This window comes from Papaver somniferum, chromosome 2 (assembly GCF_003573695.1).
Source record: "Papaver somniferum cultivar HN1 chromosome 2, ASM357369v1, whole genome shotgun sequence".
NCBI classification, from domain to species: domain Eukaryota; kingdom Viridiplantae; phylum Streptophyta; class Magnoliopsida; order Ranunculales; family Papaveraceae; genus Papaver; species Papaver somniferum.
In genome coordinates this window covers 34,944,147-34,961,497 of record NC_039359.1, presented here as the reverse complement: position 1 = coordinate 34,961,497, position 17,351 = coordinate 34,944,147, and the positions used below count along the sequence as shown (strand labels likewise).

The window sequence follows — 17,351 nt, the reverse complement described above, 5'->3', positions numbered from 1 at the left end:
ATTCAATTGAATCGCCAAACTATTTTTTTTTTCTTCTCTGAGACGAAGAAAGAGAGACAGAAGAGAGGAAGAAAGAGAGGGTCGGGTGAAGATATTTCTCACCCTTTTAGATAAGTGATGGGTTTTTAGTAATTTGACCCAGTTTTTGACTAGGTAAATGCCCATTTACTCCATTATGCGGGCCCAAGTGGTGAAAGTAAACAATGAGGGCATTTTATAAAGTTTGAAAAAAACGAGGGCATTAATTTTATGGATTTAAAAAAATGGGAGTACTTTATCAAAATTCTCTTTTAATTTCGTATCATTTACCTAGCTCGGCTCGAAGGATTTTTACTTTATCTAAGTCAGAAAATAAATTTCCTAACTAATGAAGATCTTCTATCTTGTTGTTTAGGTTCTTAATATTCTTATTAATGTTGCCAAAATCGTCTGTGCTCCAGCGGGCTAAATCAGTGGATAGCAATTGGAGGGTTGTTGAAAGATTCGCATTTTCGGAATTTTTTGAGTGTAGCTTCCAGGAAGTTAAGATCACCGAAGAAAAAGTTGGGTGGGAAATTCAAGATCTGATGCACCGGAAAGGTATTTGTAGTTTTTTCAGTTCTGGGTTGGAATCAAAGAGAAAAGAAGTATGCTCTGATCCTACTCTAGGTAGATGCCGTACCTTAGATTCAGGAAAATTCTGGATCCAATTAATATGATAGCAGACTGTAGATGCTGCTGGCATGTCTCGCTTGTACACTTGAGCAATGCATGGCTAGTTCAAATTGTAGATACCGCATACTTCCATTCCATGTAAGATGCAGCAGTACTTGGGCAAATATACAAACTCATAACCATGCATTGCTAGTTCAAATGTCGGTAATGGGTTTTAACCAATAATTACTCAATTGCCCAACAGGTAATTATAATTATAATTTTAAGACTATATATCCATTAATAAAATACAAATATCCACTTACACTGCAGTGGAAAGGAGATTAGTTGGTTGCTTTTCCTCCATTGTTGTCTATGTTTTTGTCCACATTATCCTGGCAAATCTAATTACACAATAATTAACCTAATCCAATATGACAGCCCACCAAGAAAAAAAGAAAAGGAAAACGACTTTCTTAATTCACATTCTGGTACTGAGATATGTAGGTCAGAATCACTACTCCTAGTGTGCTCATCCAGAACATGTGGACAGGCGAATTCTGACATCTAAATCCACTTCCACTCTACCCGAAAGGAAAAAAAAAAAGCACAAACCTTCAATTCAATAGGGCTATGATATTTATCAGTCTAGACCTGGCAACTGATTGGGAAGATGTCTCATGTTTCATAGATGCTTAAAACAACAAACACTTACAATTTGCTATTGACAAAACTACAAGTTTGGTTGAGATTATATGATTATTGTAACTAATCTAATTGACCCACCAATGATCATTTGGAGTCTTTTGGCTGAAAGAAGAATAATAATTTGTGATTCCCTTCAAAAATCAATTCCATGCAACAGTATAACATTTCAAGTCTCACTCATTCAGTCATTGAGAGTTTGTCTACTTCCTCAGAACTGGAAACAACAGAGTTCCCAGGTAAGAGATTTCCCATCTCTCTCTCACACACACACACGCACGCACATCTAGGTCTGCGGGATCACAATAAGTTGCAGAATTCGAGTACTCAGACTAGAAAACAGAAGGTACAGTATGGGAGCAACAACATCAACATTGGAGAACGATATTGAATCGTCAGTCAGAAAGTTATTCGAAAACAATATATACGAGGAAGGTGTGTCATTACCTATATCATCAGCAGCAGCATTCAATAGAGAATATACTACATCCACCCATGCACCAGAAGACATATGTCTCACCATTGTAGATTCGCCACCTGATCATCATATCCAACATATGGACATAGATTACAATTACAACTCTGGTATGTAATCAACTAATTATTAAACCAAGTAAAGCCCATCAATTCATTATGTCACCTTCCTCTAACTGAAATTTCATGATGCAACAGAGTACCTGACAGTCGATTCACCACAGATACAGCATAATAACACCAATAATGATAATTACAACTACCCCGGTACAGTACAGACGTTAAGTTTTCATGTGAACTAATGAACATTTCTCTTATATTTGAAACTGAGCAATTGGTTAATGTGAAAAAAACAGAATATTTAACGAGAGATGCAACAACTGGGATCCAGCATAATTCTGACAACAATGATATCTACATTAGTTCGGGTATGTTTAACACTAGTCCTCTAAGTGAACTCCGTTCTTGTTTTCTCTCTTTAGGAACTCGAGTATAATTCATAGACACAATGTGTGACTATTTCAAGTGACTCTTTGTTTGTGACTAGCAGAGCAACTGAAGAACACTGATTTGGCAGATGCAGTCCAGATTAATAATATATATGCTTATGATTCTGGTAAGCTCAACTTCTTCCACCTAGTTTGGGTTTTGTGATAAATATGCACCCAGAAAGACAGATTTCTCTCATTTCTTTTGGCTTAAAACAGAGCTTCTGTTTCGACTTAATCAAATTATATCTGTGTTGATGTTCATGGTTCCGGACTTATATAGGACAAAAAGCTAGTTCTGATGTAGTATCCAAACGGCCACTAACCTATTGCCTAGGAAGTCGACAAAAAGTAAATGAGAATATAGACACTCTATGAACAGTTACTTCCTGAGATAGTCAAGAAAATTTTCTATCTATTTCGGAATGAGTGAATGTTGATTTTGTGTTACAAGTCACAAATGCTACTCCAGAAATGGGAACAAAGCTCCAATATATGGTACTGCTTTCCTTACCATGTAACTCACTATGTCTGAAAGTTAGCTCATTAATTAACCCTTAGATTGTTCATGGTCTATACAGAAGACAACGGGGACCAGAAAGACCTTGTAAAGAAGTATCAGGTACTATACAAAGCAGCACTTAAAGGTGACTGGGATAGGGCTAAAAGGATTTTTAAAGTTGATCCTTCTGCGCTGACGGCAAGTATTACAGTCGGCAATGAGACAGCATTGCACATAGCAGCAGCTTCAGGGCATTCAATGTTTGTTGAAAATCTTGTGACACTCATGCCATCAGATGCACTAGAGTTGAAGAACTGTGATGGTGAAACAACGCTTCATTTTGTCGCTGCTGCTGGATTGATCAGAGCTGCAAAGGCGATGGTGACTAAAAACCCTAATTTGACACAGATGCGCGATAATAATGAGTGGGTTCCGCTTGTAACTGCAGCTTACAGTGCTAATTCTTCAAACGAACGCAGTAAGGAAATGGTTAAGTATCTTTGCAGCGTCACTAGAGATGAGGAACCAAGTCCCTACTATGGTGTCTCGGGTGGTACCCTAATCTGTATATCTATTGCAAGTAATTTATATGGTAAGAAGAATTATATGACAGGGGATGATTTATATGATAGGATAAGGTATTTATGCATTAATATATGTCAACAGCCTCAAACATTTAGATTTCAGACAGCATTAACAAGAAATTCTACATAGTACATCTTACTAAATCACCAATTGATTCAAGACTAATGTTTCTCATTGTCAGTAAGTCTAGCAAGATGCATAATTTTGTTCAGTAAAATAATGCTAAAAGAACTAACTTCTTGTAGATGTTGCTCTGTACCTGGTCCAACGATTTCCAAACTTGGCTACTGAAAAAAGTGAAGATGGTTACTGTGCGTTGGAAGCAATGGCAGAAAGACCTTCAGCATTCCCAAGTGGGAATGAGCGGACATTGTGGCAACAGTTCCTCTACTCATGTTAGTAAACTTAAGCTTGTTTTTCTTATTTTATTGTACAGAGTTTTTGTTCTTGGCCAGAGCGTAAGCCTAGGGCTTACTCTCTTAAATGGCTTTGACAGAATATAGGTGGAACCGACCTTAAGGACCGATTTCACATGGATAGCAATCTGTATATTACATTCTAGAAAGTCTTTTTCTTAGTTATGTAGATCGTACATGGTGTAAATTACCCCTAATAACTGTCGAAAGCTATGGATAAGAATGTGCTTACAATATTTGAACGAATTAAGAGAACCAAAAGGGTAACTTTTCTTTTGACTCCTAATTTCAGTTCGCAGTGCTAAACAAATACACGACGAAGAATTAATGCAAAAGCATGCCTTGGCCTTGGTTAAATGCATTTGCAGACAAATTTCTCTGAAGAGCAGCACAGAAATTTTCAAATTTTTCACAGAATCAGACACTTTGGAGCTGGCCACAAGATTCGGGGCGGTTGAAATAGTAGTGGAGTGTGTTCAAACATTTCCTGACCTAATGTGTATCAGAATGAAGACCAATATGACTGTATTAGAAGAAGCCATAAAATATCGACGAGAAAAGATTTTTAATCTCATATGTGAGATGAATGCAGATAAAAAAATGGCTTCCTTCATATATGATGAGAATAACACTATCCTGCACTGGGTCGCAAAGCTAGCAAATCCTCGGAGCCTCAATTCAGTTTCTGGTTCAGCTCTTCAAATGCAACGAGAGCTCCAGTGGTTTAAGGTATGGAATTGGATGCTAATTCACCCTGTAGTTGATATCTTTGTAATGGAACCAAAAAAAAGAAAGAACGGTGTGATGGCATTTTAATCGACTCCTAATTCATACTAACAGTACTTCATTCAGGAGGTTGAGAAGATTACGCTACAAAGACATAGACAAAAGAAAAACGATGAAGGAAAGACAGGTCGAGATCTTTTCACGGAGGAACACAAGGAATTATTAGAAAAAGCAGAGAAGTGGATGAAAGATACAGCCAATTCATGCATGCTTGTAGCTACACTCATCACTACAGTAGTTTTTGCAGCAGCTTTCACAGTACCAGGAGGCAATAACAGTGACAATAGTAGCAATGACAGTGGGAATCCAATTTTCTTAAATACAACATCATTTGCAGTGTTTGCAATTGCAGATGCCTCGGCTCTCTTTTCTTCCATCACAGCGGTTCTTATGTTTTTTTCTATCTTGAGTTCACGTTACTCAGAAGATGATTTCCTATATTCACTGCCAAAAAGATTAATAATCGGATATGCAAATCTCTTCTTCTCTATAGCTACCATGATAGTAGCTTTCGGAGCAGCACTTTCTATTGTGCTTCAAGCTAGATGGACATGGATTCCAGTTCCTATAGCATTGTTTGCTTGTCTGCCTGTGACTTTGTTTGCATTGCTGCAGCTCCCATTGTTTGTCACGCTTGTTCGTTCTACCTATGGGCCAAGCATCTTTCGGAGAGAGGACCAACGTATGAAGTGGAGTTACTAAAAAGGGCAGTGAACTATATGTGTCTCAATAAGTGGGAGTACTTGTGTGATAGTAGCTAGACAATTGTATCTTCTACTTAAACTAGATAAGAGATTCTAAGTAACCAAACTCAGGTCAGTCTTTGCTAGTTGTAACTAACTCATTCGGTTTACAATCAAATTGTGATGTGCTTTTCGCCTGTGAGAGAAGAAGATTAACTAAGAGAAAGACTTGAAACTCAAGAGTCATCATACCTCTAATCAGTTATAAAGCCGTGCACATCTCCCAGCTACATTTGTTCTCGAGTTTTAGAGGATTCGTCACTAGCTCTAGTTATCGCAGGAGCGTCCCTTAATGTTTCCAGTTTTATCTCCTGTTTCACAGCATTTTGATGTGTCTGTCTATATAAAATCCTGGAAAAAGAATAAAGATTAACTTTCAAATAGAGATTGATTAACATATCATTATCATGTCTGTGTATTCGTATGTACACATATGGAGACAAAAAGAGATCAATATTCTTTGAGATACTCCTATTTCCAAAATCAGTTTCTCTATTTTGACAGCATTAGCTTCGAAAGATTTCTTGCTTCATCATGCTAGTAAGACATCTCACCATCAGTGTAACCCTCTGAAAATCTTCCCATAAGTTTAACTTAAATCTGACAATTCTTATCATGTTTGAGGATCCATTTGCTTGTCTTTGTTGACACCCTCAATTCCCCGTTCATCTTCAATTACCTTAGTTTCCATCTTCAATTACCAACTAGTTCCTGAACCTCTAAATGTCTTCAACCCAACCCCTTTGTACATCACTGGACTTACAAAATTAAACTAAAAATGTGTTTTTTGTAGAGAGACAAAAGATATAAATTTATACCCATAAAAAAACAACTAATTACCTAATAGAAAACTTGAAGGATAACAAATAAACCAAAATTTAGCCATCGAGATGAATTAGAGGAATGACCCTAAACAAAAAAAATAGATGAACAGATAATAAACTACAACGGAAATGGCCATGTGGGTCTCTTGAATTGAAACCTCCCATGAAATTCAAGATTAGACGGCACAACCATACTAGTAAAAAAATGATCAAGGGAAAGAACCATGCTGGAATCAAAGCTGTGATTTCAGGTTATATACTCAAATTTTCTATTAAATTACAAGCATGAATTTCAGTTTGGAATGCAAAATCACATTTTCAACTTAAGCAAAACTTTAACTATAACCTACTATAGTATCTTTTTCTGACAGCAATCTCACTGGATATTGGTAAAAAAGTATATATATCTCAAAATTATTCTTTGGTAAAAGTAATACCGCCATAAGTACCTTTTTGATTGCATTTGGAAGAAAAAACGCTCACCATCATCCCAACAATGGTTTCCGCATAACTGCTGAACAAGAGAAAATCGGATGATGGCACACATACAAAACTCCCAAGATTGTCACGACAAGCTATTTTAAGGACTTTCACTCATATATTTTTCATCAGATGCTAGCAGTCCCATTTGTTCTGTTAGAAGCTCCAGATTTTCGACTGCTTGGACCCCAGCATCAAGATTATCTGATTTAATCCCCTCCTCATCTTCCAGATTTTGAGTGGTGTACATTTCCATTTCATCAATCTCCTGTAGTCGTGGACTGGCAATCGAAAGAAGCTGCTCCATTAAATCTTCAGGTACATCTGGCAGTGGCAAATGTTCCACAAATGATGTAAAATCAATATTGTTAAAGAAATCATCATCCCCTATTGGAGCAGGATCTGTATGTTCAAATTCAGCAGTGTCAAGTACTGGAGCCGGTAGAGAATTTTGACTCTCAGTTGTCAATGGCTGATACTTCACTATCTGACCCTCAAAAACTTCAGGTTCCACATGTTCATTACTTTGCACTGGGGCAGGAAGCCGTCTCTTTTTCCTTGCATCAGCCACACGCCAATTGTTTTCTTTCTGCTGAACCAACTGAGACAAAAACCTTGGGTTCTGCATAGCCATAACCAGCAATGACAGCATCTGTTGCTGATTTAGCTCCATTCCTTTAATCCGTTGCCTCACACAATGCAACTCAACGTCTGCATTTTGTTGTTGTTGCCTACATTTAACCAACTCCTGCATAAGCACATTTTTATCTCTCTTAAGAATCTCCACTTCTTGTTGTAATCCAAACATTCCTACTTCTATACATGGTGGCACGACAGGCGCTTTATTCTCCATCTGTTGCGGCTCTTTTTCAATACTATGTTCTTGGCTCTTTTTCCTTCTACTAATATCCTTCAACAATTGTTTCTTACCCTTCACAAATTTTTCATTCCCAAATATAAACCGATCAGGGTCCAATTTCCTAAAACCATAAGTGTTTAATTGTCTCATGAAGCTAGAGAAATTGCTATGTTTAAAATATTTAGGAAGCAATTCTTTCTGGAACGCAATCATATCATAGATGATAAAACTATTATTCGAAGGACACCATGAAATTATTGAATCAGTATTTGTATCATCAACCATATCATAACATTTTACAAGAAACGGTGGGAGTGGCCCATCTTTATCTCCCTTTGATTTCCCCATCCTTAACCTAAACCCTAATTATGAATTGCGTAAAGTCGCGATTGATAACGTTAAAATATCCCTAAATCTGTTTTGAATTGAAGAAGAATTGTATGATTACGATACCTGGTTCAAAGATTCAGTGATTGCTGTGGCGGTAAGTATGGCGGTGGCTGAACTGATCTTTGGGCGGAGTGTGACGACTTGTGAGTATTTACTGGGTCCAGAGTCCCCAGACTAGAGGGAACATAGAAGGACTTCAAAACCTGCGAGAGGGCGGTTTACATATGGAGAGAGATGCGTGGCCCCATTTGGTATAAGAAACCAATTTGAAAACATTGGAGACAATCGGGCTACTATTTAGTAACTAGCAGGTAGAGAAACATCTATTCAATGCATGAAATTGGTTGAATAACCCTTAAAAATTATTTATTTGGGTATAAAAGACCAGTAAAATTTGATACTATTTATATCTTGATTAAATTGGGGCTTATACTACTTAATTGGGGCCTATCAAATGTTCCTTCCCACACCATCAAATTACTATAGGCACCCAAATTTCTAAAAAGTATTAATTTACCCCCACATTAATTCATAAAACTATCTCATATAAATTCTAATCTTTCTATTTTCAGTAAATCCAAAAACAAAAAAAACTAAACCTAAAAAAAAAAATTATATTTCCATCCTAATCTTTCCTAATTCTCAAAACCCTAATTTTCATTTTCTTCTCCAACGAATCTTCGATCCACACAAAAAAAGGTAAATCTCCATCAACCCAATCTATGATTCTTCATATCTTGTTGATTTACATGTTTAAATCTTCGTTTTTGACAAATCAAAATTCTGATTACACTCAGAAACAGTTTTTATTGACCTATCGAATAAACCGATTCTGGGTTTTATTTTCTTCCATGAAAAGCATGCACGGTAATCGGTTCACATGATGATTAACATAACCCGATTCTGGGGTAGAAATGAAATATTAAAATACATGACCAGAATTGGTTTATATATGTAATATGTATAATCCGATTACTGTAGTCTCTTCATCTTCCTTTCCATAATCGGGTTTTATACATCTATCTTACAAAAACAAATGTGTTTTTGCAAATCTGATGCTCTGAATAGGGCAAAAACAGAGATCGATGGGTCCCATTACTCTCATAATATGGAAAAGTGGAGGAGATAGATCGTGGCTCAGAATTCACCCTCTACTTACGCCCTCATCCAACATCCCAGATTGCCTGAGACCAAATATTCAATGTCACTGCGTCAACATAGGAAGAGGAATTGAATGTATTGTAGAGTAACAGTTGCGAATCCTAGGCGTGGGAAGAGGAATTGAATGTATCAGTTACTTACTAAGAATCCTGATTTTGGTTTCTTCAAGTTGGAAAATCTCGGTTGACTGTTCATGCCATTTTTCATAGAAAGGGTAATTTTCACACTGATTTTGGTTGATTCAGGGTTAGGGTACTTCTTTCCATAATTCTTAATTTGATTTTTCTTTCCCCATTTCTTAATTTGATTTTTCTTTTGTTCAGCATAGAGTTTTCTACCTAATCACCGACAGCTCCAGGTAGAAAGTGCAGAAGATTTGGTTGTGTAAGATGTTTAACAGCACTACGGACAGTTCTAGACAGTTCCAATTTTTCTCACGGTGGAAAAGATAAATCTCGGGTAAGAAGGCCTCCCCTCTTTAAACCCTAATCCAACGTTTGTGATTTGCTGCACTTATTGTGTTCCAATATGTGATAGATCAAGTATTCTCTTTCAAGTTGGACCTAATCTCTTCGGTATCCATACTTTACGAAAAAAACCACATTACTGTTAAACATCTTCATTAGTTCTCCATTATTGACTTCTGATAAATTTTTGGTTTAGTTTGATTTATGTTGTACTAAAAAATCATTACTACCGTTTTGAGTTTATTTTGGTGACAATGGGAACAAATGTACGTATTTTCTTTGAGTTCAATTGGTTCTTAGCTGAAGTTTGTTACAGATTTATTGTTGCAAAAACGGTGGGAGTTTAATGTTGCAGATTTTATATGGAGGTAGCACATATTGCTGCCATTGTTTGGGATAGAAACAAACAGTGGTGTTCCTATATACTTTGTTAATAATATGAATCTGGCCATGCTAAGTTTTGCTTGCGGAACTGACTGACTGTTGTTTGGTGTTTTTGCTTTGTAGGGAAATGGATTAAGAAATGAAGAAGAAGATAGGGATTTGGATTCTCACTTGGCAAGAGAAACTTAAAGTTGCATTGTAAGTTATGTGAGAAAATCAATTCAAGTGAATCTTACTTGGTAACTTATCGTCCATTTTATCTCAGCTTGGTCAATAGTTTAAGTCCTAACTTCTTAATTATATTTTTAAGACTGATTTTTTTTAAGATACAATGATAGTATAGGTCTCAATTCAGTAGAGCAGTAAAAATAGGAAATCCTGTGAAACGTATAATCATGATAATGAATTAAGCATTCTCATGTATGTGTAGATTGAATTTCACTTGATTTGAATCATTTTGGTATGAAATCGGTTACAGTTTGAGTTACACTCCAAGTTTTTGAATTAGACCATACATTTCTGCTTAATTGCTTTGTTGTTAAATATGTACTATGTTTGGATTTTAAGATCCTCAAGTTTGATGTTAACTGATTCTAATGTTTCATTTTTGAAATCTAATTATTTTTGGAGTAAATTAATGATTTTGGTATGTGAGTTTTGATAATTACAACTTGATCTAGGAGCTAAGTGTACTGATTTAGACCATGGTGGGGTTTTATTGATTTGGCTAATGTGTTTTCTTTCCCTTTCATACCTAGAGCTTCTAACAACATTTGTTTGATGTTTGAAATACATTATTATTCAGCCATGCCTAAATGTGCCCGTTGGTGTTTCTCTTTTAACTCTTAACAATTGCACCCTGCCACTCATAATGCAATGTATGGTTTTGTCGTTATTCTTTGAATGTTAATAAATAAAAAATTATGTTTCAATAAGTTTTTCATTTTTTTTCCTTCGTTTGATGTTAGAATCGCATCATTCATGTGTCGTGAATTCAAAATCTGCCAATTGAACCAACTGAACACCATTCATCTGCCTTAGAGCAATTGGCCAGCTTGATGGCTAAGGGTTTAAACTTTAATGGTGTATTAACATATAATTTTCAGAATGAGATAGATCTAGGTTTCTTCTAATATGTACATCCAAGAAAAATCCTTGCTTAACCTTTATCGCAGGTGTTAGGACCAAACATTTTCACACGAGCCTTCCCAAACATCAAGACATGTTGGTTCGGGCATATATTTTCACATGGTTCTTTCCAGTTTGTCTGCAAGATGATAATCTTCCTTTTTTTTTTGTTCGCTTAGCCATGAGTTCTGGGAGTGGTTAGGAAGATACCAATAGGAACCTCTAAGAGACGAAACTTACCATGTCATTATTGAAATAATCATCATCTTTTGTTGGTCAACTAAAGTACGTGTTGGTTGCCTTATAATTTAATTGAAGCGAGTTTGGTATAGCGGCTAATCCAAATTTCGTGTGTTCAAAGTAGTTCAAAAAAATCCAGCTGCATTAATGCCTCTCATTGAAACATTTAAATAATTTAATGAACATACAACAAAAATATGCTGGATTAGAGTTAAGATCAAAATTTATTGGCGCCAACTCCAGTTGCAATAATTGTGAAACTGAATTACTGTGTTTGTTAGTCTTTTAAACATTTGTACATCATTACCAACACCCTGCGTTTTTGCAAATGTGTTTTTGCAAATCTGATGGCTCTGAATAGGGAAAAAACAGAGATCGATGGCTCCCATTACTCTCATAATGTGGAAAAGTGGAGGAGATAAATCGTGGCTCAGAATTCACCCTCTACTTACACCCTCATCCAACATCCCAGATTGTCTGAGACCAAATATTCAATGTCATTGCGTCAACATAGGAAGAGGAATTGATTGTATTGTAGAGTAACAGTTGCGAATCCTAGGCATGGGAAGAGGAATTGAATGTATCTATTACTTACTAAGAAGCCTGATTTTGGTTTCTTCAAGTTGGAAATTCTCGGGTGACTGTTCATGCCATTTTTCATAGAAAGGGTAATTTTCACATTGATTTTGGTTGATTCAGGGTTAGGGTAATTCTTTCCGTAATTCTTAATTTGATTTTTGTTTCCCCATTTGTTAATTTGATTTTTATTTTATTCAGAATAGAGTTTTCTACCTAATCGCCGACAGCTCCAGGTAGAAAGTGCAGAAGATTTGGTTGTGTAAGATGTTTAACAGCACTATGGACAGTTCTAGACAGTTCCAATTCTTCTCACGATGGAAAAGATAAATCTCGGCTAAGAAGGCCTCCCCTATAAATCTCGGCTAAGAAAGCCTCCCCTCTTTAAACCCTAATCCAACGTTTGTGATTTGTTGCACTTATTGAGTTCCAATATGTCATAGATCAAGTATTCTCTTTCAAGTTGGACCTAATCTCTTTGGTATCCATACTTTACGAAAAAAAACCACACTACTGTTAAACATCTTCATTAGTTCTCCAATATTGACTTCTGATAAATTTTTGGTTTAGTTTGCTTTATGTTGTATTAAAAAATCATTACTAACGTTTTGAGTTTATTTTGGTGACAATGGGAACAAATGTACGTATTTTCTTTGAGTTCAATTGGTTCTTAGCTGGAGTTTTTTACAGATTTATTGTTGCAGAAATTGTGGGAGTTTAATGTTGCAGATTTTATGTGGAGGTAGCACATATTGCTGTCATTGTTTGGGATAGAAACAAACAATGGCGTTCCTGTATACTTTGTTAATAATATGAATCTGTCCATGCTAAGTTTTGCTTGCAGAACTGACTGACTGTTGTTTGGTGTTTTTGCTTTGTAGGGAAGCGGATTAAGAAATGAAGAAGATAGGGTTTTGGATTCTCACTTGGCAAGAGAAACTTAAAGTTGCATTGTAAGTTATGTGAGAAAATCAAGTCAAGTGAATCTTACTTGGTAACTTATCGTCCATTTTACCTCAGCTTGGTCAGTTGTTTATGTCCTAACTTCTTAATTATATTTTTAAGACTGATTTTTTTAAGATACAATGATAGTATAGGTCTCAATTCAGTAGAGCAGTAAAAATAGGAAATCATGTGAAACGTATAATCATGATAATGAATTAAGCATTCTCATGTATGTGTAGATTGAATTTCACTTGATTTGAATCATTTTGGGATGCAATAGGTTACAGTTTGAGTTCAATTCCAAGTTTTTGAATTAGACCATACATTTTCTGCCTAATTGATTTGTTGTTAAGTATGTACTATGTTTAGATTTTAAGATCCTCAAGTTTGATGTTAACTGATTCTAATGTTTCATTTTTGAAATCTAATTATTTTTGGAGTAAATTAATGATTTTGGTCTGTGAGTTTTGATAATTACTACTTGATCTAGGAGCTAAGTGTACTGATTTAGACCATGGTGGGGTTTTATTGATTTGGCTAATGTGTTTTCTTTCCCGGTCATATCTAGCTCTTCTAACAACATTTATTTGATGTTTGAAATACGTTATTATTCAGCCATGCCTAAATCTGCCCGTTGTTGTTTCTCTTTTAACTCTTAACAATTGCACCCTGCCACTCATAATGCAATGTATGGTTTTGTCGTTATTCTTTGAATGTTAATAAAAAAAATTATGTTTCAATAAGTTTTTCATTTTTTTTCCTCTGTTTGATGTTAGAATCGCATCATTCATGTGTCGTGAATTCAAAATCTGCCAATTGAACCAACTGAACACCCATTCATCTGCCTTAGAACAATTGGCCAGCTTGATGGCTAAGGGTTTAAACTTTAATGGTGTATTAACACTATAAAATTTTCAGATTGAGATAGATCTAGGTTTCTTCTAATATGTACATCCAAGAAAAATCCTTGCTTAACCTTTATCGCAGGTGTTAGGACCAAACATTTTCACACGAGCCTTCCCAAACCTCAAGACATGTTGGTTCGGGCATACATTTTCACATGGTTCTTTCCAGTTTGTCTTCAAGATGATAAACTTTCCTTTTTTCTTTTTGTTCGCTTAGCCATGAGTTCTGGGAGTGGTTAGGAAGATACTAATAGGAACCTCTAAGAGACGAAACTTACCATGCCATTATTGAAATAATCATCATCTTTTGTTGGTCAACTAAAGTATGTGTTGGTTGCCTTATAATTTAATTGAAGCGAGTTTGGTATATCGGCTAATCCAAATTTCGTGTGTTCAAAGTAGTTCAAAAAAATCTAGCTGCATTAATGCCTCTCATTGAAACATTTAAATAGTTTAATGAACATATGGAAAAAATATGCTGGATTAGAGTTAAGATCAAAATTTATTGGCGCCAACTCCAGTTGCAATAATTGTGAAACTGAATTACTGTGTTTGTTAGTCTTTTAAACATTTGTACCTCATTACCGACACCCTGCGTTATTTTTTACATTTGGTAGTTGATTGTGTTTTCTTCACAAATGGAGCCAAACTGTTCAGTGTTATATTGATGGACATGAACAAGGATGTATAGAAAAAATATCTTTTTTTTAGAGCGGAAAAATATCTTTAGGATTGAGGATTTTTTAAACAGGAAAATGAACGTAAACATAAATAAATTAGAGTATATGTTAGTTTCTCACTCAATGTCAGCTTATAATTTCCTCATGTAGAGATTACCAAGGCTGATGAGGTTGGATATTCTACTATACCTCAAGGTGAATTTTATATATTTGGAAAACAACAAAGGATAGTTATCTTGGGTTTCCAATGATGGTCTCTCATATGAATACAAAATTGTTGATTTTACGTTGGCAGGTAATAAGAATTTGATTTTTCTTAGGATGGTCCCATGATCCTTTTGATATTATTGGATATCCTTTAAATGATCCCAAGTAGTGGTCTCATAAGAGTCGATAAAATTTTGAGATTATGCTCACGGTTGTTTTTACACAGTTAAGTGCAGATTTTTCATATTGATACTGTCTTTGTTTAACTTTTTCTCTTCTATTTTTTTCATATGGATTAGGCATTTAAGGCGTTGGAAAGCTTCAGGTAAGTGAGACAAATACATCCTACATTTGGTGCAACATCACAACATAGATTCAAAGCTTTAGCTGGCAGGAAACAAATGTTGACTCTGGGTCACTCAAAGTTCTAAACTTGCTCCATTTTATTTTAGCGAATATTTTTGTAATTATGAATAAACGGTTTATTTACATTTTAAAATGATGCATTAATAACAAATAAAATGTAATTCAACCTTGGAAGACCACAAATGGATCCATCCCAAGTTGAATTCAGTTCTTTTGTTTTGGTAACTAAGATAGTCAGGAGGATGTTTGCGGTTCAACTCTCACATAAAATGAATCTTAGGATGATTGGATGGGCATAACATGAAATTTCAATAAGAATGGTAGGCTATAAACTAGCCACCATCTCTAAGCAGCTAAAAGTTACCGCTTCATACTACCTATACAAGTAGTCCGTCAGTAACTGCAGTCTCTCTTAGGTTGTTTTGTTTCCAAAGACATTTAACACGTAACCAGTTGATGAATATTTTACTTTGTTCTCCGTGTAGTAGAAATGAACGGTCAGAGTTTAATTCGACAGGTAGTATAATTAAGACAACGTAAGGTATTTGTACTGTCGTTAGTCATGATTCGTCTGGTCGTAGCAGTCTTCCTTCTATGTGGGTAGTCTAGGTATGCAAAAGACCATATCCTGGGCCGTTACGGCACGGGTCATACCCTAGTGTAACACATAACCCAATTGTTTTAGTCTCTTCAGAATCGGATTACTTATGTTTCTATATGTACCGATTTCTTACTTGATTTTTGTTTATTTTTTGTGTAGAATGGACTTCACACACCTAGCATTTTACAATAGAGAGGTAACCTTGGAGGATGTTATGAGGAAACCACAAAGAGTGCCAGAGAGAAGCCTATATAAGTTTACTTTCGGAGCTGAGACCCGTCTTGAACAAGCCCGCACATTGATTGATATGCTTGCACTGGAAGAGCTTGTTGAAGTCATGAGGTTCGCTAGGATGAGGAGAAACATCATTAGAGCTGAGAGGGATCGCCACCATGAGTTGGAAGGTATGTTTGAAGAAATGGCTGAATATATGGCCATGGATGATGCAGAAGTTGCTGCTCCTGATGATGTTGCTGTTGGTGGTGCTGCAGCTGCTCCTGATGCTGGTGGTGCTTGTGGTGTTGATGCTCCCGATGTTGTTGCTGCTGCAAATGCTCCTGGTGCTCCTTAAGTTTTTAAGTTTAACTTTTAAATACTAAAACTTTAAGTTTATAAGACTTGTGGTTGTTTTTAGTCTTATGGGATGGTTGATGTTTGTATTTTGAATGATATTTGTTTGGTTGATGTTGTTATTTTAGATGATCTTGTGTTGAACTTAATGCACTTAATGTTTAAATTGATTCTAGCCTGACATGCCAACAATCGGTTTACTCGATGTGTCTACATAAACCGATTGTGCAAGCCATTTTTCCTGGATGTTTTTAAACCAAGTTAGAATCAGATCACATATGGAAATATATAAACCGATTGGTGTCGGTGAAAATTCAAAATTTAAAATGTCTTTAATCGGTTTACATTGGTCGCAAGAAAGACCGATTCCTTGTGGCATATAAACACAATCGGGTTTTACAGTCCTTCTAAAAGACCGATTATTTCAAATTATTTCACGTTTTTCAAAAAAAAAAATAGTCGTTAGGGACTTTCTCTATAAATATAGACCTCACCCTTGGACCCCATTTGCCCCAAAATTGATCATTTTATTCCCTCTCACTCCATATACTCCAAAACTACTCATTTCATACATATACATACAAGAAATGGCATCATTCGACTCCGCGGAAGATTTGGCAATCGCGAAAGCATGGTATGCGGAAAATCGACTTAGACGTCAATCCTCCGAAAGGGAGGATTTAACAACCTTTTGGGCTAAAGTACACAACAAATTTATCCAAGAATTTGGAAATCCTAACGCATGAAGTGTTCAACAAGTCCATGAAAGGCACCTAGTCATCGAAAATGCGATACTTGCTTTTCTAGCTCTCCAACCTCCGATTTTTAACACTCGCCCCTTCACCTTGTCCATTGCACAATTTGTAAGTAATTTTGTGGTTTTTTTACGTACCCCATGTTGTGTTATCTTCCAACAAAACACCACTAACAAATGTAAGCTTGTGTTTTGTGTTTTTGTAGCACGAAGTCGTGAAAGCGCGCTACTTGGAGGAAAAGGGGGAAGCATTCGCCTTTGATGCAAGCTATCACTTCTTGGCAGATAGAATCCCGGAGGATAACCCGGACTACTTGAATGTTGTATCGTCTTCGTCGGAGGAAGATTGATGGCTTTAGAAGTTTTTGTATAGGTTTTGTGGGTAGACCTCTATGTAAACCTTCACGAGACTATAACTCGTCCACTAGGGTCTCCTAGTGGTTTAAAGGCTTGATGCATGTGCTAAATGCATCGTACAATAA

The 17,351-nt window shown here is 36.0% G+C and overlaps 2 protein-coding genes across 4 annotated transcripts; one reads left to right on the top strand and one right to left on the bottom strand.

Moving 5' to 3' along the window:
• The first annotated feature begins 1,665 nt into the window (after positions 1–1,665).
• Positions 1,666–5,474, top strand: LOC113347351 (protein ACCELERATED CELL DEATH 6-like). Of its 2 annotated transcripts, none has more exons than XM_026590988.1 (8): positions 1,666–1,923; positions 2,011–2,079; positions 2,169–2,240; positions 2,363–2,428; positions 2,882–3,394; positions 3,633–3,782; positions 4,096–4,532; positions 4,659–5,474. In XM_026590988.1, exons 1-8 carry the CDS (start codon positions 1,692–1,694, stop codon positions 5,289–5,291), a joined length of 2,172 nt encoding a protein of 723 aa, XP_026446773.1. In that variant the 5' UTR covers positions 1,666–1,691; the 3' UTR covers positions 5,292–5,474. The 2 variants fall into 2 exon arrangements, with proteins under 2 accessions (XP_026446773.1, XP_026446772.1); XM_026590987.1 differs by having other exon boundaries at positions 4,656–5,474.
• LOC113347352 (heat shock factor protein HSF8-like) lies at positions 1,746–8,131 on the bottom strand. 2 transcript variants are annotated; one of them, XM_026590989.1, is made up of 3 exons: positions 6,606–8,131; positions 5,525–5,683; positions 1,746–1,875 (listed from the first exon to the last, which is right to left on the bottom strand). In XM_026590989.1, the coding sequence occupies exon 1, from the start codon at positions 7,841–7,843 to the stop codon at positions 6,737–6,739; it is 1,107 nt and encodes a 368-aa protein (XP_026446774.1). In that variant the 5' UTR covers positions 7,844–8,131; the 3' UTR covers positions 1,746–1,875; positions 5,525–5,683; positions 6,606–6,736. The 2 variants fall into 2 exon arrangements, with proteins under 2 accessions (XP_026446774.1, XP_026446775.1); XM_026590990.1 differs by lacking the exon at positions 5,525–5,683 and having other exon boundaries at positions 1,766–1,875.
• Positions 8,132–17,351: the final 9,220 nt, after the last annotated feature.

Bases quoted from the DNA above. Each gene is read 5' to 3' on its own strand.
- LOC113347351 (XM_026590987.1), top strand. From the start codon at position 1,692: ATGGGAGCAACAACATCAACATTGGAGAACGATATTGAATCGTCAGTC. The intron at 2,429-2,881 runs GTAAGCTCAACT...TGGTCTATACAG, and splicing joins TATATATGCTTATGATTCTG to AAGACAACGGGGACCAGAAA. The intron at 4,533-4,655 runs GTATGGAATTGG...TACTTCATTCAG, and splicing joins GAGAGCTCCAGTGGTTTAAG to GAGGTTGAGAAGATTACGCT.
- LOC113347352 (XM_026590989.1), bottom strand. From the start codon at position 7,843: ATGGGGAAATCAAAGGGAGATAAAGATGGGCCACTCCCACCGTTTCTT.